Source organism: Pyrus communis, chromosome 11 (genome assembly GCF_041283825.1).
Source record: "Pyrus communis isolate YQ-2024b chromosome 11, ASM4128382v1, whole genome shotgun sequence".
Taxonomy (NCBI): domain Eukaryota; kingdom Viridiplantae; phylum Streptophyta; class Magnoliopsida; order Rosales; family Rosaceae; genus Pyrus; species Pyrus communis.
Genome location: NC_142575.1, coordinates 32,061,925 through 32,084,092, shown reverse-complemented (window position 1 = coordinate 32,084,092; position 22,168 = coordinate 32,061,925). Strand labels below are relative to the sequence as shown.

The window sequence follows — 22,168 nt, the reverse complement described above, 5'->3', positions numbered from 1 at the left end:
ATACATCTTGTTGAAACTGCAAGGACTCTTCTTGCAGCCTCTAAAGTTCCATATATCTATTGGGTTACGGCTTTCTCTACAACTATATACTTGATCAACAGAATGCCTACTGCACTCAAATGCTCACCTTGGGAATCCCTCTTTCATTGAAATCCAAATTACTTTACTCTTAGGATTTTTGGTTGTCAATGTTTTCCTTGGTTAAAGCCATACACCAATTTTAAGCTTGATCCAAAGAGTCAATCCTGTGTATTTTTGGGTTGTAGCCTCCAACATAAAGGCTATAAGTGTATGGATGTTTTTACTAAGAAGATGTATGTATCTAGAGATGTTGTCTTCAATGAACATTACTTTCCATTTCAAAAGATATCCACATTTCCAAGTCCTACTTCCACAATACCTCAATCCCATCAACCCTAACCTTTACATCTAGAAGTTCACCACTGCAATCCAACAATTCATCAGCCTCATCTCCACCTATATCCCAACATATTCTTGCTTCTATATTTATTCCCATATCTCCCACTTTATCATCTAATCCACCACTCCCACAACCACTTACTCAACCCATTCTTGCAACTAACACACATCCTATGTAAACCAGATCCAAATCTGACATTTCCAAGCCTAAAGCTTAAACAGCCACTAAACATCATATCCCTGATCATGTCTCTCAAGATTATATCCCTTCTACCTATCTTCAAGCCTCTAAATATCCTCAATTGAGACAAGCTATGCAGGAGGAATTTAATGCACTTCTCAATACTGGCACTTGTCTCTAGTTCCCTCTAACCCTTCTCAAAATTTGGTGGGCTGCAAATGGGTTTTTAGAATCAAACGAAAACGTGATGGCTCTATAGACAAGTTCAAAGCTCGTTTAGTTGCAAAATGATTCCATCAGCACCAAGGCTTGGACTATACAAAAACATTCAGTCATGTAGCCAAACCTGTTACAATTCAATTGCTTCTTACTCTAGCATCAAAGTTCAATTGGTTTCTCAATCAACTTGATGTGAGTAATGACTTTCTCCATGGCAATCTTTCTGAGTCAGTGTTTATGATTCAACCTTCGGGATTTGAGGATTCTTCCAAAGCTAATCATGTGCGCAAATTGCACAAATCTCTGTATGGCCTAAAACAGGCTCCTCGAGCTTGGTATGAAAAATTGAACAAAGCTTTATCTTCACTTGGTTTTCTTGGATCTCAAAATGATCACTCCCTCTTTGTCAAAAAGACTTTTGATCTTGTATTCATCTTGGTGTATGTTAATGATATCCTTGTCACTGGTCCCAATTCCTAAGCTTGCAATGATACAATTTCTCATCTCAGTGCTCTCTTTCCAATTAAAGACTTGGGTCCATTACATTTTTTTTTCTTGGAATTGAAGTCAAAAGGTCCTCATTTGGAATTTTTATCTCTCAAACCAAATATATCTTGGATTTACTCAAGAAAGCACATATGGATGGTGCTAAGCCCTGTGTTACTCCCCTAAGTACTTCCTCACTGGATCATACTTTTCCACCGTTGTCCAATCCTGCAGAATATACATCTTTGGTGGGTGGACTGCAATATTTAAATTGGTCCAGACCTGACTTATCTTTTGCAGTCAATTTGGTATGTCAATTCATGCAGCATCCTAGAGAATCACATATTCGAGCAGTCAAGCGAATACTTAGGTATCTCAAAGGCACCATTGATCTTGGTCTCTAGTTTCCCAAGTGTTCCAAACCACTTAGTATCAATGCATTTTCAGATGCAGATTGGGCGGGTTGTCATGGAAATAGAAGATCAACTAGTGGGTTTTGTGTTTTTTCTGGGAGATTCCATTATAAGTTGGAGTGCCAAGAAACAACCTACAATGGCACGCTCTTCCATTGAGGCTGAGTACAGATCCCTTGCAAATACAACTGTAGAAAAAACATGGATCTGCAAATTATTGGTTGATGCTAGATTGGTTTTTCCTTGTTCTCCTAAACTATGGTGTGACAATATTTCTGCTATATCTTTAGCCAAAAATCCAATCTTTCATGCAAGGCCTAAACATGTGGAAATTGATTATCACTATATTAGGGAAAAAATGTTGTCTAATGAGATATCTGTTATGTTTGTACCATACTTGACCAATCCCGAAACTACTAAGCACGGTCAACGTCATACCTTCAAGGACCCACTGAGGGGTTCATGCTGAGGCACCTCTGCTGAAGCACAAGAGTTTCCCTCCAACTAAGAGGCCAATCACAACACGACACATGTCAACATCAGAATAAAACTCATAGAGTCCTACATCAACCACGGACAAAAGCTGGAAACTCTTCTCAACTATAAAAGAAGACCATTATCTTACAGTGAATTCATAATGTCATCATTGTACTTAAACTAGTCATTAGAACTCACTAATGATGATTATGCTTAAACCTATGTATTTGTGTAAACCTTTCACTATTAATGAGAACTTCTCTACTCCATAGGCGTAGCCAAACTTAAGGTGAACCACGTACATCTTGTGTTTGCTTCCCTATCTCTATCTCTTTACACATCATCATCACTAGGTGACCGAAGCAACCTAGCGAAGGTCACAAACCTGACACTTTACGTTGCTCCAAAGTCTTTACTAATTTGTGCATCAACATTTGGCGCCGTCTGTGGGAATAGACACTTATTCCTACTATTTTCAGCTTTGTCAAGATGGTTTCCATCGTTCATACATTCTCATTTGACCATGCATCCCTCTCCAACATAGGGAGTAAAGGAAGCCATAGCACACAGAACGACATTTCCTTCATGCCTAGTATGAAGCAGGGAAGGAAGAAACTAAATAAGTTTACTCTACAAGCTAAAGTCGAAAAGTTGGAGGCTCAAAAGAACAAGATATCAATAAAGAATAAGATCATCCATGAGCAGTATGAGAAGCTCTTTGAGATGCTTCATGAGGCTAGGCATACTCAGTCACACGAGCCTATTGCCACTATAGACGTCAGCCATCACCTGGGTACCCCCCAACACTGAGGGTCACCGGTTTTCAACATGGATATTCCTGATAAGGAGCAAGCTATTCATTAATGTGTTAATCAATGTGAGACTTCTCTCAACCCAACTGCTTTAATCCGAAGCAAAAGAAGTGGAGGAAGACACCTCCTTGCATAAGGAATAAAAGGATCAAGAGCAGTTTATCGTGACTATAGAGACTTCCTGAAACAACGTCGAGAAAATCCAAGTTACATTGGTCAAGGATCAAAGACCCAAAAGTCATTGAAGGGCTCGGTCATCTACCACAACGTAGGCCAACGCCCAATCCAAGAAAGGAACGACATGCCTTGGAGGGATAGGAAAGTGTAGGAAACTCGGGGACTACCAACAGGCATGCACTAAAAGCCAGTACGGTGAATCTAGGGAAAAGTCATAGGTTTTTAACCAAACTCTCATACTTTCAAGGGATGAGGGAAACTTGCGAATGTGAGTTCTAATGGTGCCTGACTCCACTTAGAACCCTCTTGTCTTACAACTTATTGAGGAAGTAAACAAGTTGAAGGTCGAACGTCATGCTGAGATACCTGACTAGAATCAACCAAAGTCTGGCCCTCTTATAATGAGGATCCTTGGCACCCCACTACAAAGAAAAACGAAACAAAAACTTAGCTTGCAATCTTATTCTGGAATGGAATATCCGATTGAGCATATTCATCTCTTTGAATCCACCATGGCATACTGAAGACACAATGATTAGGAACAATGCCTTATTTTTCCCTCCACTCTCTCTAGTGGAACTCTTAATTAGTTTTGTCGTCTTCAACCTGATACAATGGGTTGCTTCGCTAAGCTAAGGAGGCTCTTCATGGCTCAACACCTCTTCCAAGCTGATCACTTACACTCCGCTGATGAGCTATACAACATTCGTCAGAAATCAAACAAGTCATTACGTGAATATGTCGATCGCTTCAGCTATGAGTACTCTCGTTGCGCGGAGGTAGATGACAAAACAGCACTCAGGGCCTTCATCGTAGGCATGCGTAAATGCTTCTTCAAGAACATGATCAATGCTAACACTTGGAAAACTGACTCTGAGATGATGATACAAGCTTACAATCATGCCTTTACCGAGACAATGACATATAAAGGGAACACTCTTATGGTTAACTTCTATCAACAAGTGTGGAGTGTAAGTCAAGTTCTACCAAGTCCTTTTGGCCATTCAAACACCCATTGCACCCTCGCCTGCCTAACTTAGCTACTCGCTAAGTCACCAAACATATTCGTCTCTTGGTAAGAGGAAAGATTTTACTCTTAGCAAGCTCATTACAACGAGAAGGATAAATGTTCGTATCAAGACAACCAGGAGTGAACGTACCTTCAACTATTATGATCATGGGGTCAAGCCTCACTCTTTCAAAATGGGAGGACTAGGTGCTGAAGGAAATGCTATTATTAGAAGGCATATACATTACAAATGTTTTGACCCTCAATCGTTTGAGATCTTTTGTAAACACCCTTGATCAAGATTGTGCAAAGCAAAATCAATTTTATGGTTCCTTTAAACCTTCAACTACTACAATGTGTAGCTTGCCTTGCACACTTTTCTTCAAGAGTGTGGAAGCAAAATCTATTTATGTGCTTCCAAAAAGCTTCAACCGAAAGCTTTAACAAAAATTCAAAAAGCCTTCCACACTCTTCTTGAAGAGTATGGAAGCAAAATCTATTTATGTGCTTCAAAAAAACTTCAACTGAAAGCTTTAACAAAAAATTCAAAAGCCTTCCACACTCTTCTTCAACAGTGTGGAAGCAAAATCTATTTATGTGCTTCAAAAAAGCTTCAACTGAAAGCTTTATCAAAAAATTCAAAAACCCTTCCACACTTTTCTTCAAGAGTGTGGAAGCAAAATCTATTTATGTGCTTCAAAAAAGCTTCAACCGAAAGCTTTAACAAAAATTCAAAAAGCCTTCCACACTTTTCTCAAGAGTGTGGAAGCAAAATTTATTTATGTGCTTCAAAAAATCTTCAACAAAAAATTCAAAAGCCTTCCACATTCTTCTTCAAGAGTGTGGAAGCAAAATCTATTTATGTGGTTCAAAAAAACTTTAACCAAAGGCTTCAAAAAAAAAAAAAAAATTCAAAAAGCCTTCCACACTCTTTCTCAAGAGTGTGGAAGCAAAATCTATGTATGTGCTTCACAAAAAGCTTCAACTAAAGGCTTCAACAAAAAAATTCAAAAAGCCTTCCACACTCTTGCTCAAGAGTGTGGAAGCAAAATCAACATACAAGCTTCAACCAAAAAACCTCACCTACAATGCTTCACCTATAAAGCTTCAACATATAAGCTTCACCTATAAAGCTTCAACATACAAACTTTACCTACAAAGCTTCAACTTACAAGCTTCACCTACAAAGCTCCAACCTAAAAGCTTCACCTACAAAGCTTCACCTACAAAGCTTCAACCTAAAAGCTTCACCTATAAAGTTTCAACCAAAAAGCCTCACCTACAAAGTTCAACCAAAAAGCTTCAACTACTCAAGCTATATGTCCAAAGGAAAAAGCTTCAACCATTCAAGAGTATCAAGGCACCTCTTTCAGCAACTCTCATTGCCCGGAGACTTGGGGGACTCCCACTATATGCTACTACACTCCGGTACTTAGAAGTTTCGTGAAGACTCAGTGACTTGGATTTTTCAAGTCCCCAACCGAGAATCTTTCCTTACTCGGGAACTTAGGGGAGCATTGTTTGTACCATACTTGACTAATCCTGAAACTACTAAGCATGGTCAATGTCATACCTTCAAGGACCCACTGAGTGTTGAGGCACCCCTGCTGAAGTACAAGAGTTTCCCTCCAATTAGGAGGCCAGTCACAACACGACACATGTCAACATCAGAATAAAGCTCATAGAGTCCCACATCGACTGGGGACAAAAGCTGGAGACTCTCCTCAACTATAAAAGAAGACCATTCTTCTACAGTTAAATCATAATGTCATCATTATACTTAAACTAGTCATTAGAACTCACTAATGATGATTATGTTTGAACCTATGTATTTGTGTAAACCTCTCACTATTAATGAGAACTCCTCTACTCTGTGGACGTAGCCAAACTTAGGGTGAACCACGTACATCTTATGTTTGCTTCCTTATCTCTATCTCTTTACACATCATTAGCACTAGGTGACTGGAACAACCGAGCGAAGGTCACAAAGTTGACACTTTACGTTGTTCCAAAGTCTTCACCTATTTTGTGCATCAACAAGTTCAATTTGTTTGTTCACGTGACCAGCTTGCTGATATCTGCACCAAATCCTTACCTAAGGCCAGATTTCTACTTCTCAGAGACAAGCTATCACTTCATCTACCTCAGTTCAGTTTGAGGGGGAATATTAGAGATAATACTGTAAAGGATAAAACTTAGAGCTGATATATTTGTTTTATCTGTTTTGGATATTTTTGGTTATTTAGGTGAGTTGTCATTTCTATTAGTTAGATGATGTGTTAAGTACAAGGCTTTATATGGTTTGTATATATGCCAACAATGTAATCTTATTCAAAAAGAAATGAAATCACAATTATTCAATATAAAGATCATATATGTAATAAATAAAAATATGAGACATTTTAGTTATCAAATTGTGTTAAAACAAATAATTGGAATTGGTAAAAATATCATTAATTTTCTTTCTATTTGCTACAAATACCTTGTGGTTTTCAAATTGAGCACATAATTTTAATGTTCTCTTATAGTCTTATTATTCGTAATGTTTTGAAATCGTATCATTTTTGCCTTTAGATTGTTGACCGTACAGTCCTTAAAATTAATGACCTTGCAAGTGTGAGACACGTTTATGAGAGCTAGCACACAGTTTGGCCCAAAAAGTGCAAGTGTGTGGCGCATACGATATCACAAAAAATGGATCTCACATATGGCTTGTCATCGATTTACTGAATGGATTAGACATTCAATCAACTCAAGGTACAAATTGATACAATTTTAAAATCTCATAGTGCAATGTGGAAAAACTACATCTTGGCTCATTTCGAAAATCACCTCAAACCTAGGTAAAATGTAGTTAGCCCTATTTTTCACTATAGTTAGTTGTGAAGTAGGCCTGACAAATAGATTGTGTTCATATCGTTTTCATGTCATACCGGTTATATTAACGGGTCATGTTGTGTCAAACCTGTTATTTTAACCAGATCTTAACGAGTGAACCTCATAATAACCTGATTTGACAACAGGTTGTGTCGTTTCGTGTTGGATTAATGGGACATGAAATAAATTCTCGTGCCTAATGTTTAGATCTTGCAAACAATACCTTATTGAGTGACCTGATCACGACTCTACTCATTAACAAGCTCTTAAGGGTGACCCAATAACAACCCAACTCGTTAACAGGTTGACCTGAAACCTGTTATTTTCTTGTCTTTTTTTTGTCAAGTTAACATGTCGTATAAAATATAGTTCATAAAAGCGATATTGGAGAGAACTTGTAAAATCGAATACAATATAAAATGAGATTGCTTTTTAATCAAAAGGCACAGTGAACAAATGAAATAACTTTAGATAACTCTACCATGGTTTCAAACAGATCTATGTAATTAAAGTGAGCCAAAGTTAGATGACAACATCCACATGACCACACAAAAGGAATGGATTCTATTGACCAAAACTTAGCCCCCAACAAGCTAAAGTTGAAAGTTGAAACAGAAACTGTTGCATGTCTGTCATATTATATATACCACAATGCTCTTCTGATATTGGAAAAGTGAGAGTTCAAATGAGTCACACCGCCTACAAGGCCACAACATATTTGAATAGGATGATGTTATTCACACATTAAATTTTTTTTTTTTTCACATACCCCTCTTAATTTTTGGTCATTGAATAAAATGAATTGAATAAGATCAAAGAATATAAATTAAGAAGGGGCGTGTGGATAGCTAACTCTTTGAATAAATAGACCCATAGATTATATGCCTGATGCAGAAACAGTACTGCATTGTCGCCGCATCCGCACTTTCAAAAGTATAAAGCGTCGCAAACTCACAAACGTGTAAAGTGCTGGTGTTTTGCCCCCTCTCATTACATTTGGCACATCCTTTCTTTTTCTTTTTTCCATCACTATCCAAAAGGTTGCACCAATTATGCTGCCAAAGCTAGAGAATAATTCTCATCCACAAACTCACAAACCCTTTGAAAAAAGATGTTTTTTTTAGGGTCCGTTTGTTCTACTGTAAATTGTAATAGAACTTTCACGTCTAAATGTTTTGATCATGATGCAGGGCTGGCTTTGCTGGGGTTTCATGAGAAAGTGGATGCTTTGTTGGACCGAGTATATATGTTTAGAACCTGCTGATGGGACCATGTAATACCCTATCGATCGGCATATATTGTGCTTCTGTACAAAGATTATATACCAGTTCAACATTTCTGTTCTTTTTTTGAATTATGAATGATTTAATCAAGAATCCATCCCCATGTCACCTCACTCTTATCAATTGTATAAGTCAGGAAGTTCCCATGTTATGAAGTTATATGATAGACATAGAATTCTTATCAAATTCATCAATTACATTCAGCTAATTACTTTTTAAAAGAAAGATTCTGGGGCAGTAAACCCAAATCCTAATTCAATCTTTTAAATCGGAAAACCCTAAAACCCTAAAGAAAAAAGAAAACCCCAATTAAGAATAAAAGATATCTGGTCGATATGTTACCTCGGTCTTATCAATTGCATAGTTCAGAAAGTTCCCGTGCTATTGAGTTAGGATTGAATTTAAGAATGATTCTCATGTCAAATTCATCAATTTATTTGAGCTAATTACTTTTAAACGAATTAGTTGTGGGACTGTAAACCTAAACCCTAATACAATCTTTAAAATATGAAAACAGTGAAACCCTAGTGATAAAACCCCTAATAAAGATATCTGGTCAGATCAGGGGACTCACATGTTTATCAAAATGTGTCCTCCGGTCATAACCGTATATAGAGTCACATGCTCTTGATCTGTTTGGCCTAGCTAGCTGACGAATTTGGACTCACAAAAACGATACTGCACACTGGCATGATTGTGTTCGTAGACAAAGGATATCCGAAGTGGATATGGATGGATGGATAAATATCACGAAACCATTGTATCGGACTAATAATTTTTTAGTTTGGTGAGTGCTGAGTATCATACGGAGAAAACTTCCAACCCAAAAGCAGATATATTGGAGGCCACCATCGTTTTAGTGGAGGTCCAGTACTCCCCACCTGGTCATGGAAATTTTGATCAAAATCTAGGTCCAGTATAGTTTACTTTCTTCTACACCATCAACAACTTAGCCAGCTAAGGAAAAAAGATTTCGATGTCAATATAGCCATGTCTTGCGAGAATTGTGATGCAGAGAAAAACAAAGGGTAACTATTGTGTGTCTGTAAAGATACTTGCTGTGACGCAAGGATCTTGTAGCTTAGTTTATTAAAAGTATTGAATTGTGAGTTTGTATATTTCATATATGAATATTGATACACGGGCAGAACTCTTATACAAAGCCTATAAACCATTCTAAGTAAACAGAACCTATAATCAAGCTAATTACATCCTACAATCACTCAATCACAAGAGTTGACAATATCAGAAGCTACAATCACTCTCAATCAGATCATGAGATTTCTTTCCTTTAACACTCCCCCTCAAGTTGGAGTGTGAATGTCAATCACACCCAACTTGCCCAGATGTGCATGGAAGATGGGTGCACGTAATGGCTTAGTAAATAAGTCTGCGACTTGCTCCCCCGTCTTGACATAGGAAGTTTTGATTTCTCCTTTTTGAACTCGCTCACAGACTGTGTGGCAATCGATCTCGATATGCTTTGTACGTTCGTGATACACCGGATTTGCAGCTATGTGCAAAGCGGCTTGATTGTCACAAAACAATCTTGCTGGCTGAGGATGGTTAACATGTAAATCTTCCAATAAATACCTCAACCAACTTAATTCACAAGTGGCAGTAGCCATGGACCGATACTCCGCTTCCGCGGATGAACGAGCTACTGTAACTTGTTTCTTGCTTTTCCAAGACACCAGTGATTTTCCAAGAAAAATACAATAACCAGTCACTGACCGACGTGTAATGGGGCAACGAGCCCAATCTGCGTCGCAGTAACCAGTTAAAGATAATTCACTTTGGGAAGAAAACATCAAACCTTGCCCAGGAGCTCCTTTAAGATATCGAAGGAGTCGATATGCTGCATCAAGGTGGTGTCGTTGCGGATCTTGCATAAACTGACTCAACGTGTTGACAGTGTATGCTATTTCCGGTCTTGTGATGGTCAAATAAATCAACTTGCCAATTAAGCGCCTATACCTCGCAGGTTCATGAAGTGAAGTGCTTCCTGTGGGTGTTAGCACCAAATCAGCCTCCATTGGAACTTTCATGGGTTTAGCACCAAGTAACCCAGCCTCCTCCAGTATGTCCAGTGTATATTTCCGTTGACAAATTGTGACTCCGGCTTTCGAACGTGCGACCTCGACTCCAAGGAAATATTTTAGAGGTCCAAGGTCTTTAATTCAAAATCGACTGCAAAGGAAAGTTTTTAGGTTCTTGATTTCTGTCTCGTCGTTGCCTGTAATCACCATATCATCAACATACAACAATACAATAGTGAGTGAAGTACCCTTGACTTGAGTGAACAGAGAGTAATCTGCCTTAGATTGGCAGAAACCGATGTCACTGATAGCTGAAGAAAATTCTCGAAACCAACTTCTGGACGCCTGTTTAAGACCATATAAAGATTTGTGGAGTCGACACACAATGTTCTCCCCCTGTCGACGACACCCCGGAGGCGGCAACATGTATACTTCCTCCTGAAGTTCGCCATGAAGGAAGGCGTTTTGGACGTCCATTTGATGTAATGGCCAATGCCGAGCAGCAATGATGGTCAGTAAGCAACGCACTGTGATGAGTTTGGCAACCGGGGAAAAAGTTTCCTTGTAGTCGATACCTTCACGTTGGGTGAAGCCTTGGGCAACGAGACGCGCTTTGTAGCGTTCAAGAGTGCCGTCGGAGTGGTACTTGAGTTTGAAAACCCATTTGCATCCGATAGGACGGTGGCCGGACGGGAGAGAAACGAAACTCCATGTTTTGTTGTTGTCTAGAGCTGTGAGTTCGGCCTGCATGGCTGCAACCCAGTGGGGGTTTTGACAAGCCTGTTCATAGGTAGTAGGCTCCACCAAGTGGGAAATGTGAGAAACAAACCATTGATACCCAGGAGATAAGCAAGAATAGGAAACATACCGATGTAGCGGATATCGTGTGCTGGACATGGACCGCGAGAGGGACTCGGCTGGTGTGAGCAAGGTGGAATGATGAGCCACATAATCTTTGAAGTAAGCTGGTGGTTTGGTGGGGCGAGTAGAGTGACGGGGTGGAGGTGGTGGGAGAGACACTGGAAGGGAGATGCGAGAAGAGACGGGGTCAGATGGTGGGTGATTGTCGGTGGTGGTAGGTAACGCGGAAAGGTTGAAGTGTGATGGGGAAGATTCGTGGGTGGTAGAGATAATGGGTGAAGGAGAAGTGGAGGGAGTCTCGAGGTTGGTAGGGGGGAGATTTGACAAAGGTGGAGGGGATGGGGAGATAGGCATGTGGACCGTGGGATGGGAGGTGGTGGGAATATGGGTATTTGTGCCGTGGATCATGTCGTGAGGTGGATGGATAAGGGGAGTAATAGGCAGGTCATTTTGGTCAAGGGTTGGTGAGGTGGTGTAAGGGAATATATGTTCATGAAAGATGACATCACGGGAGGTGAAGATTTTATAGGTGATAAGATCATATACCTTATAACCCTTTTGACCAAGTGGGTAACCAAGGAAAACACAACGACGAGCACGGGCGTCAAACTTAGTGATGGGTGTGAGGTTGGTGGCATAACTAAGGCACCCAAAAACTCGTAAGTGGGAATAAGTAGGTGGTGTATGATGCAAAAGTTCATATGGAGACTTATGAGAGAGCAAGGGTGTAGGTAGACGATTGATGAGATAACAAGCGGTTTGGATACTTTCCCCCCAAAATTTTAAAGGTAAGTTGGCTTGAAATCTAAGAGCACAACCAACATTTAAAAGATGCCTATGTTTACGTTCGACTACCCCATTTTGTTGTGGTGTGTAAGAACAAGAATGTTGGAAGGAGGTTCCACATGAGTCTAGGTAAGGACGCATGGAAAGAAATTCACTCCCATTATCCGCACGAAGAGCTTTAATGTTATGATGAAATTGGGTTTTGACCCAAGAGAAAAAGGATTTTAGTAATGTTTATGTGTCGGATTTGAAATGCATAATATGTACCCAAGTAAAACGAGTAAAATCATCCACAATAGTGAGAAAATATCGTGCCCCATAGTGTGTTTGATGTTTGTGAGGACCCCAAATATCACAATGAATTAAATCAAATGGTGCGGAAGATTTAATTTCACTAGTAGGAAAAGGTAAACGAGTTTGCTTTGCTAAAGGGCAAACTTCAGAAATGTGTTTGGAATCAAACATTATTTCAGCATTAGTTTTGGCTAAGGAATGTAAAGGTGCGGATGATGGGTGCCCAAGGCGCTGATGCCATAGACTTGTGGTGTGGGAAATGTGGTTAGCAAGGTGAGGATTTTGTGTCGGGGTGAGGTAGTAGAGCCCATCAAAATGCTTGCCCAGGCCAATCATCCTCTTCGTATCCATGTCCTGCACAACACAAAAATCAGGATAGAACGTCACTATACATCGCAAAGCTCTTGTCAATTTACTAACAGACAATAAATTGACGCGGAACTTTGGTACATAAAGAACTTTATCAAGAGATAACTCATGTGACAATTTCATTGAACCAATCCTTTTTATTTCCGCTTGCCCCCCATTTGGTAAGCCAACATAGTCATGCTGAGCATCCATGATGTTGTGTGTTGGTGGCGAATGAGAGATATGATCAGTGGCTCCGCTATCAACAATCCAACATAGATTTGAATGTGGATCTGTTTGTGTTATATGGCATTTAGGCAAGAAAATACCTGTTGCATTGGCAAGTGGTTGTCCATTACCGTTACGAAGTATGGCGATGATTTGATTATACTGCTCGGTAGTGAATGTAGGACCATCAGAAGCATTGGTCTTGGTGGTTGTGGTAGGGTTGATAGCCTCGGCATTGTTGGCTGCTCCTCTCTTATTCTTGGGCTTCACATTTTTTCCATGCCATTTGTGTCCTTCTGGGAACCCAATGATGTAATAGCAACGATCCACCAAGTGTCCATCTCCATCACAGTAAGTGCATTTGAGTGACTTACGTGAAAATGTGTTGGAGGTCTTGCTATTGGATGAGGATGATGCAGAAGTTCGCTGGACTTGCATCGCATGCGAGGATGTCCCCATATCGCGACGACTAGCCACATCCATCTGCCGTTCATGTTGAAGAATGAGGCCATGGACTCTGCGTGTATCAGGTAGTGGACTCATCATCATAATCGAGCCTCGTACAGTTGCATAGGATTCGTTCAATCCCATCAGAAACTGCATAACTCTTTCTTTCTCTTCCCGTTCAGCAAGTCCTCTCAAACCTGTGCAAGTGCAATCTAACGGATCATGATATGACACTAACTCATCCCATAAGGCCTTTATCTTTGTGTAATAGGCAGAAACAGAGAGCTGCCCTTGATGATTCTCAACAATTTCTTGTCGAATCTGGTAGATCCTCGAGTCACTACTCTGTGAGAATCTGTCTCTGAGGTCGCTCCAAACTGCAGCAGCAGTTTCGGTGTACATGATGCTGCCGGCTATGTCTGAGTGGACTGAATTCACAATCCATAATGTAACCATGTCATTGCATCTTTTCCAGGCTGCATAATTTGCATCCAGTGATGAGGGAGCCTTGATGGTTCCATCAATGAACCCAATCTTGTTCTTTGCGCTGAGACCCATGCGCATGTCACGGCTCCATTGCCCGTAGTTGTTTCCATCAAGAGTTTTGGAAACCAGTACAAGTCCAGTGTGATCTGAGTGATGAATGATGTATGGGTCTGAGGACTCCATGAGATTCTCATCTGATTTATTGTTTTTGGGTTTGACTGGTTCTGTCATGTTGTGGTCAATGGTATTTGTGGGAGAGCTGTAGAGATTACGGAAAGGCTATGGTGGTTATTGTGTTTGTGGTGGCGGAAGCATGAAAGAGTCACCAGGATCGGTGCTCTGATACCATATTGAATTGTGAGTTTGTATATTTCATATATGAATATTGATGCACGGGCAGAACTCTTATACAAAGCCTATAAACCATTCTAAGTAAACAGAACCTATAATCAAGCTAATTACATCCTACAATCACTCAATCACAAGAGTTGACAATATCAGAAGCTACAATCACTCTCAATCAGATCATGAGATTTCTTTCCTTTAACAAAAAGCCTTCACCTTACACTCAAAGTTCCGAGTTTGAATTTTCCCTGTTGCAAAATTGCTCATCGTCCATTTTCTATAAGGACGTGTCATTATTTTATCTGCTGGGCAGTCGTCTTAAGCATCTTGATCTACTCAATGAATGGTTGAGATTGTTCGTTTGTTTTGTCACATGAAAAGAAAAGGCCTATCGATCAAATCTCATCATAAAAGAGAAGCCGCACGCAATTCCTTGTAATCCAATTCAATGTTCTATATGTGATACTTAGGAATAACTTTAACTTAATGGGGGGTTTTGAATGAACTGACCTCTTGATGCCTGCTACAACTTCCAACTAGCCTTTGTTGTTTTCTAGTGGCCTTTCTAGTGCAGCAGCAGCTTGTCAACGGATGGAAGAAATTTGTAGTGTGATGCCGACATATGTTTTAATATGGGTGAGCGACAAGGATGATAAAATAACTTATAACTATATGAGTGCATAGGGTAACAACAGTGGTGTGCTGATCGTCACACCTGGAAAATTATTCGACCAATTGTTGCTGATAATACAAGGCCGTACGTTTTTTTATTTGTGTTTTACACGCACATTCTGTTCTGAGAGATAATTAAAGGAGAACAGATACTGAAAGAAAGAAGTTGATTTTGAGCTTTCTTCATACTTTAATTGGCGCAAGAAAGGAGCAAAAAGCTCTCTCTATATATAGCATGTGGACAATCCATGATGTAGAACCAGATACTTGTGATCTGAGTGTGGTAAAATCAATGAGCATTTGAAAACGTACGTCACGTTGTCCTGTTATCAAAGCGACAAGCATACACATGATTATATATACACTTTTAATCACCATCAATTATTATGGAGGAGTTTAATGGAAAATGGACTGAAATCATCGATATACAAATCTTGATTGCTGATAAAATGGTCGAATACATAAATCTCAATTATTGAAATGATCACTTTTTAATATTTAATCGATATGTTGTTAATATTTTATAAATTGCTCTCAAACAATAAGTGATCATTTCAACAATTGAAATTGCCCTCTCCCTTAAGTTTCGTCGGAATTGGATCATCTCTTGAGCTTGGGCTCAAGAGCCTCCTGACCAACACACAAGGACCGTTGGATTTTGATTAAACGGCTACAATTATTATAACTTTCAGAGGACCCCCTGTTTGTAGCCGTTGGATCAAAATCCAATGGCCCTTGTGTGTTGGTCAGGAAGCTCCTGAGCCCAAGCTTAGGAGAGGATCCAATTCCCGTCATCCAAAAAATGTAGATGATCCAAATCATGCATCATGTTATGGTGCAATTGGCAAGAAAAAATATTCCAACTTTTGATTCTTTTACATGTTAGGGACAATAAGTTTTGATATCAGTAGTAGAACATCATCCTAGCCTTGATGTGACATAATTGTGATTAACAAGTACAAGACCCATTAATTTATCTAGCATACTTGTGTTTGAAAACTTGTCGACCAATAGTATATCACAAGAAATATAACATAAGAAAATTGGTTAGATGAAGATTTTACAAATCTCAGTTACTGAAATAAACAAAATCTAATTATGATAATATATCAATAAAATATTAACGACATTATCAATTAAACATTAACGACATATTAATAAAATTCTCAAAAGTAATCATTTAAGCAACAACTGAAATGTATATTTTCCTCATTTCAACTAGCTTCCCTGATATAATTAAATATGGACACTAATAAACGAATGTGGATTACGCTAATTGACCAAAGTTGTGTCCACTCCAAGGAGCACTAATCATGTTCTTCAATTAAGAATCTTTAGACTTGAAGATCATGCAAGTAGTATAAAACGAAACTATGAAATTGTTTAATGTAAATTTCATGCGTCCAAGCAGAATAGCTACTAGTTAATGGTAATTGGTGTAGCCGTGTAGGGGCCAGAATAATCTGAAAGATGCTCAATGAAACTTTTAGTAAACAAGTTTGGTGCGTATAGCACATTGTTATGGTTTTGCACACATGATATGTAGGGGCCAGATTGTTATAGTTTCTACAAATCAATGTAGGGGCCACATTATGGATGCCGTCAGCACCAACTGTTCCCAATTAGGTTGCAGAGATGTTGAAATGCAAAAAAGAACTAAACGGCAAACTCATTATATATAGACCTATAGGGTTCTAAAACTATTGAGCAACAAGAAGAGCTGTAAACTAAAAGCATGGATGGGAAGAAACTGGAGTACACAGGTGAGGAGGCATTGAAGGAGATTGAGAGGCTCACAGCCAAGGCTGGTAGGGTTCAGTTGAACATTTTGAAGGAGATCTTATCACGAAATTCGAAAACCGAATATTTGAGTAAGTATATGAAGGGATCAAAAGATGTATCAGCTTTTAAGCAATGTGTCCCAGTCGTTACTTACAAGGCCATTCAGCCTTACATCCAAAGGATTTCTAATGGCGAAGACTCTTCTCTCCTTACTGGCCACCCCATAACTGAAATGCTGTGCAGGTAGCTCTGCCTTTTCCTTTGTTTACAAGCTTTTCTATTTCTTTTTTATCAATTTTTTTGACACACTTGGCTTATTGCATTTGCAGTTCAGGAACTTCAGGAAGAGAGCCTAAGATGATGCCATCGATCGCTGAAGATCTGGATCGTAGAACATTTCTATATAATCTCATTATGCCGATTATGAACCAGTTAAATATTACAACTACTCTCTCCATTAATTTACTAACGTAACATTGTAACTATAGTATAGGGAACTGTTACCAGCACTAAAAACTAGTCCCTATGAACTTGTCTAAAGGAAATATATCTCTTGTGCTTTTATAAAGGAAAACGTGCAGAATTTTTTGGGGTCCCAGTAACAGTTTGCGTAACCCATCAATAGGATGTGTATGTATCTATCTTGATATGCAAAAGTGTATATATATACAGTTATGCCCATGTGTTTGATATTCTAACTGCAGGTATGTCCCTGGACTAGATGAGGGCAAGGCTATGTTCCTCTACTTTGTGAAGGCAGAAATGTCAACACCGTGCGGCTTACCAGCTCGAACGGTGCTTACCAGCTACTACAAGAGCAGCCACTTCAAGTGCCGTAGCCCTGACCCTTTTAACAATTGCACAAGTCCTGACCAGACCATTTTTTGCAATGACAGCAACCAAAGCATGTATTGCCAACTCCTCTCCGGCCTAGTCCACCGCCACCAAGTCCTGAGGCTTGGCGCCGTCTTTGCATCGGCCTTTCTACGAGCCATTTCATTCCTAGAACGAAATTGGATCAACTTTTGCAATGACATACGTACCGGCCAATTAGACCCTTTAATCACAGATCCCGAATGCCGGTCATCAATGGCTCCCTTAATTTCTGTCCCTAACCCTAGTCTAGCCGATGAGATCAATGAAATTTGTAGCCTTCCATCATGGAAGGGAATTGTATGCCATCTTTGGCCTAAAGCGAAGTACATTGAGGCTGTGGTCACGGGGTCCATGGCACAATATATCCCAGCTCTAGAGTACTATAGTGACGGAAAACTTCCCTTGGTTTGCACCATGTATGCTTCCTCAGAGTGCTACTTTGGTGTCAACTTGAAGCCCTTGTCCGACCCTGCTGACGTGTCGTTTACCCTTTTGCCGAATATGGGGTATTTCGAATTCATACCGTTGGGAGAGAATGGGACTCGACTCATGAACATAGATGAAGATGAGGAGGTGCGTAGTGATAAACTTGTTGATTTGGTGCAAGTGAGGCTTGGCTGCTATTATGAACTGGTGGTCACCACCTTTGCTGGTAAACTTATATTAATTTTGTTTTAGCACTAGTTAACTTATTTCCTTTTATCCTAAAGTGCTTGTTTAGGAGTGCCTTTAGAGTGGGCAAAAGATGCTTATGGTAGAAAAAGTTATAAGTGTTTTTGAGTTACAAAACCAATTTCCGTTTCTTACAAAAGCACTCCTAAACATACCCTAAGATTGTTCTGCACACAGCTAATTAACTGTTTTGAGTTTGATGAATGATTAATCAGGATTGAATCGTTATCGAATCGGCGATGTGCTCCAAGTGACTGGATTTCACAATAAAGCACCGCAATTTCGGTTCATCTGTAGGAGGAATGTTGTTCTCAGCATTGACACTGACAAAACTAATGAGGAGGACTTGCACAAGAGCGTTTCTGTAGCAAAAAAGTTGTTAGAACCCTTCAATGCTCTTCTTGTGGAGTACACTAGCTACGCGGATACATCATGTCTACCCGGCCACTACGTACTGTATTGGGAAATTATATATCATGGATCAATGGTGGACTTAACAGCCCCACTTGATGATAAGTTGATGCAAGAATGCTGCATTGCTGTGGAAGAGGAACTTGACTACATCTATCGCCGGTGCCGCACATATGACAAGTCCATAGGGCCGCTTGAGATTCGGGTGGTGGAGCCTGGGACGTTTGACGTGTTGATGGACTATTTCATCAGCCAAGGGGGTTCGATCAATCAATATAAAACGCCGAGGTGCATGAAGTCGAATAAGGCGCTTAAGCTGCTTGATTCTAATGTCAAGGCATGTTTCTTTAGTCCAAGAGATCCTAAGTGGATCCCTTAGATCCAACGTGTGTTAATGATCATAGTCAAGATTAGAACTCTTTTTGTTAGCCTTTATTTTCCTGCTACTGAACTAACAAAGGTTCTGCACCTATAAGCTGTTGGTGCAATAAGTTTAAATATGCATTTTGCAGACAATATATAATATGCACCTTAATTAATTTGATCATTGCATTCATGATTTACTTCGTTAGTTACTTGCTTCCATGAAACAGATCAATATAGTAGACCAAAATCAATGACCTGATATCAGTTCGTGCCAATGACACATGCATAAGAGCGGCCTCGAGCCAAAAAGGCTTTCCGATTTGTGAGGGTCAGGAGGATCGTCTATCGTAAGCAGCCTCACCTTTACTTTGCAAAGAGGTGGTTTTCACGATGCTAATGAAACATAAGGATTAGGACTAATTGTTATTTAGATCAAACTAAAACAAGTTCGGGGACAAGAGGGAGTGGATAAGCTGCAGAATCTCATTTATCAGCTAGACATGTTTCTCATTTCTTTGGTATGCCGCAGCTCTTGATTTTATTCAATGTGTACTTTAATTTGTAATGAGGTGGGAAGGAATTCGACCACAAAAAGTTGAGTTGTATTTGATCATGTTGAGCCATGTCAAGGCGACAAAATCATTGTTGTAGTATTGGAGGGAGCTAGGAATTCGACCACAAATGTATATATATACACATATTAGAGGGGGAACTGTTATTAGCACTCCAAAAATCTCATTTGGCTCTCCTCATGTGTATTTTTTCTTTCTAAATATAGAAAGTTTCGAGTGTCAAATGAGATTTTTGGAGTACCAATAACAATTCTCATTAGAGGAAGAAAAATAAACATGCAGATTGATAGTGCACACATAATACAAGCCCCTTCTCTTTTGAGTGAAATATGTAAGACTATGGAGAATGCGTAGCATTTGCTATTGTAAAATGGGATCTTCCTATAAGAAGTCATTTTTAGATGATGCGCTAACATTGATCACAGCATAATTGGATACCTAGAGGCAGCAATCGATGGGCCATAGGTTAGGTTTTATCACGTACACAAAAAAAGCCTCCGAGAATTGTACTAACTAGTACGCATATTACTACTAGTCATGATCGATTGATCATTTTGGTCTTTGGATAATATGGTGCTCAATCCGTTAGTAGTTCGTAGTCGACAGAATGTGTAATCAGGATCATTTAAAAGAGGGAGAGAGGGATCTCTATCATTGATGTTTCTGAAGTGGGTTAGTAGGATTGACTAATAGAGGTCGTAAGATTTGAAATAAGTGATCTGAACTATTCAGTCCGTCGACTCCAGATTGCGAGAACCAAAAAGGATCTCAATTCAATTAAGACACAGCTCAGTCCACAATAATGCCACAAGGGTGCACGTTGCATATTCAAATTATATATGCAGCTCCACAGGATTTTCAGGTGATGTGTCCCACCCTGTATGAAATTTGAGCATAGTCATGGTGCTAATCAATCGTTATAAAGTGTGTGTGTGTGTGTGTAGATGCATCGATCTGACACCATGTTCAAGTGTGCACCAGCATGCGCATACAAAAGGAGCACTCCTTCTTTGGGCGATTAGGGTTGGAGGAAAATGAAGGATCTCAATTCTCTGTTTACTACTTTTACCCTAAAGTTCGGGCTTTACAAGAGACGGACGTACGCCACTAGTGAGAGACAGAAACCGAGTCACCATGCACTAGCTATACCTTGAAGACTTTGGAACCATGTGGGAGGAATTCAAAACATAACACATAAAATCCAGAATAAACTCTTATAAATTTAAGTTATTTGGTTCCAACAAAGTTTAGATAGTAACTCTTAATAATCACAAAAAGAAAAGTTTACATATTCGTGTCAAAGTGCAAATCATTTCTCCTTTCAATATAAAGGAATCAAATATTTTTCTTATATGAAGAAAAACGACCACATGTTGATAGTACATGCACTCTCTCATGAGTGAATGGATGTATTTCACATCTTATAAATAACATGTATTCATTGTATAAATTTTATAACCATAACTATTTAATTGCTCAATCATCCTTACAAAAAAAATCAATTGAATTGGACATCATTTACACATCCAAATATATCAAATAAATGGACGGTTGATCATGAATATGTTACTTGGTACTCACATTGTAGATTGGTTCTATACATTTGGATTCATAAATAATTTCTAATTCAAATGATTTTTTGTAGAGACAATTTTTAAATGAAGATTAAAAAATTAATTTATTCCGATTATAAAAGTTATAAGGGGAGTCGCATGTGGAATATGTGCATTCCCGCAATAGGAACGCAATTGTTATCCATATATGTTTACGTGGATCATGTAACAAACAAATAGGGGAAGGGAAGGATCTCCTTAGACAATGACCATATATCTTTCCATCTTTGACAAACATGGTTTTAGTTTATTCTGCCTCCCACCAGAGAGTGCTGTCAAATACCCACTTGTCAAACAACTTTACGAGCCAAAGTTGACAAATAAAATGCTAAAGCAACTAATTAAATGCTCAAGCACATAAGCAAATATGCACTACAATACAACATCGATAAATGAATGTCCAGTAAATTAATGGGGTGTGATATCTACATACCCCATTTTACTTCTCACACATTTTTTTAATTTTCGGCCATTAGATCGGATGAATTGAATAAGATCAATGGACAAAAATTATCAAGGAATGTATAAAAAATAAAATGATGTGTGGATAGCACATCCCTAAATTAATAACTTCGGTTTTTACTAAGTCAGAGACATTTTTGGGCCGAGAAACTCACTTTTTGCATTCCAAATGTCTTCTATATCTAAGAGGTCTAAGAAAGAGGCCCTATTTATATTTTTAGAAAAGCTAATGGAAAATGTTTGAAAACTTTGAGTTTTAATGATAATGATAAAATAAAGGGTAAAGTGAATAGTATTAGGGAAAATGACAAGTCACCCATTTCAGTTACTGTTAAATAGTCTGTTATCTCTAAATGTAATTAGCTGTGCTAATGCTTGTGATTAGTTAGACCTGTTATAAGGTAGGTAGTTAAGGGGTATCTTTGTAAATAGCCAAAGGCTATATATATGTCCTCACAGTGTACAAAATAATTAATTTCAGAAATATAATTGTAAAGCTTACAGAGGAAGTTTCCAGTTTCTATAAATAGTACCAGGATTGACTTTTTAGTGTA

The 22,168-nt window shown here is 39.0% G+C and overlaps 2 protein-coding genes and 1 pseudogene across 2 annotated transcripts; 1 reads left to right on the top strand and 2 right to left on the bottom strand.

Annotated features, from left to right (window-relative positions):
• Nucleotides 1–9,658: 9,658 nt before the first annotated feature.
• On the bottom strand, nt 9,659–10,390 carry LOC148693290 (secreted RxLR effector protein 161 pseudogene; annotated as a pseudogene).
• A 2,218-nt stretch (nt 10,391–12,608) lies between these two features.
• Nucleotides 12,609–13,936, bottom strand: LOC148693289 (uncharacterized). Its single transcript, XM_088678957.1, has 2 exons — nt 13,012–13,936; nt 12,609–12,688 (listed from the first exon to the last, which is right to left on the bottom strand). The coding sequence occupies exons 1-2, from the start codon at nt 13,919–13,921 to the stop codon at nt 12,645–12,647; spliced, it is 954 nt and encodes a 317-aa protein (XP_088535083.1). The 5' UTR covers nt 13,922–13,936; the 3' UTR covers nt 12,609–12,644.
• A 2,626-nt stretch (nt 13,937–16,562) lies between these two features.
• LOC137743901 (putative indole-3-acetic acid-amido synthetase GH3.9) lies at nt 16,563–19,140 on the top strand. Its single transcript, XM_068483830.2, has 4 exons — nt 16,563–16,885; nt 16,972–17,073; nt 17,347–18,170; nt 18,406–19,140. Exons 1-4 carry the CDS (start codon nt 16,596–16,598, stop codon nt 18,978–18,980), a joined length of 1,791 nt encoding a protein of 596 aa, XP_068339931.2. The 5' UTR covers nt 16,563–16,595; the 3' UTR covers nt 18,981–19,140.
• The last annotated feature ends 3,028 nt before the right edge of the window (nt 19,141–22,168 follow it).

What these genes read in the sequence shown, in the direction of transcription:
- LOC148693289 (XM_088678957.1), bottom strand. Translation starts at nt 13,921, where the DNA reads ATGCGCATGGGTCTCAGCGCAAAGAACAAGATTGGGTTCATTGATGGA. An exon ending in ACCACTTGCCAATGCAACAG is followed by an intron (nt 12,689 to 13,011) that starts GTATTTTCTTGC and finishes TGTGTTGTGCAG; the next exon opens with GACATGGATACGAAGAGGAT.
- LOC137743901 (XM_068483830.2), top strand. Translation starts at nt 16,596, where the DNA reads ATGGATGGGAAGAAACTGGAGTACACAGGTGAGGAGGCATTGAAGGAG. An exon ending in ATAACTGAAATGCTGTGCAG is followed by an intron (nt 16,886 to 16,971) that starts GTAGCTCTGCCT and finishes TTGCATTTGCAG; the next exon opens with TTCAGGAACTTCAGGAAGAG. An exon ending in ATTATGCCGATTATGAACCA is followed by an intron (nt 17,074 to 17,346) that starts GTTAAATATTAC and finishes TTCTAACTGCAG; the next exon opens with GTATGTCCCTGGACTAGATG.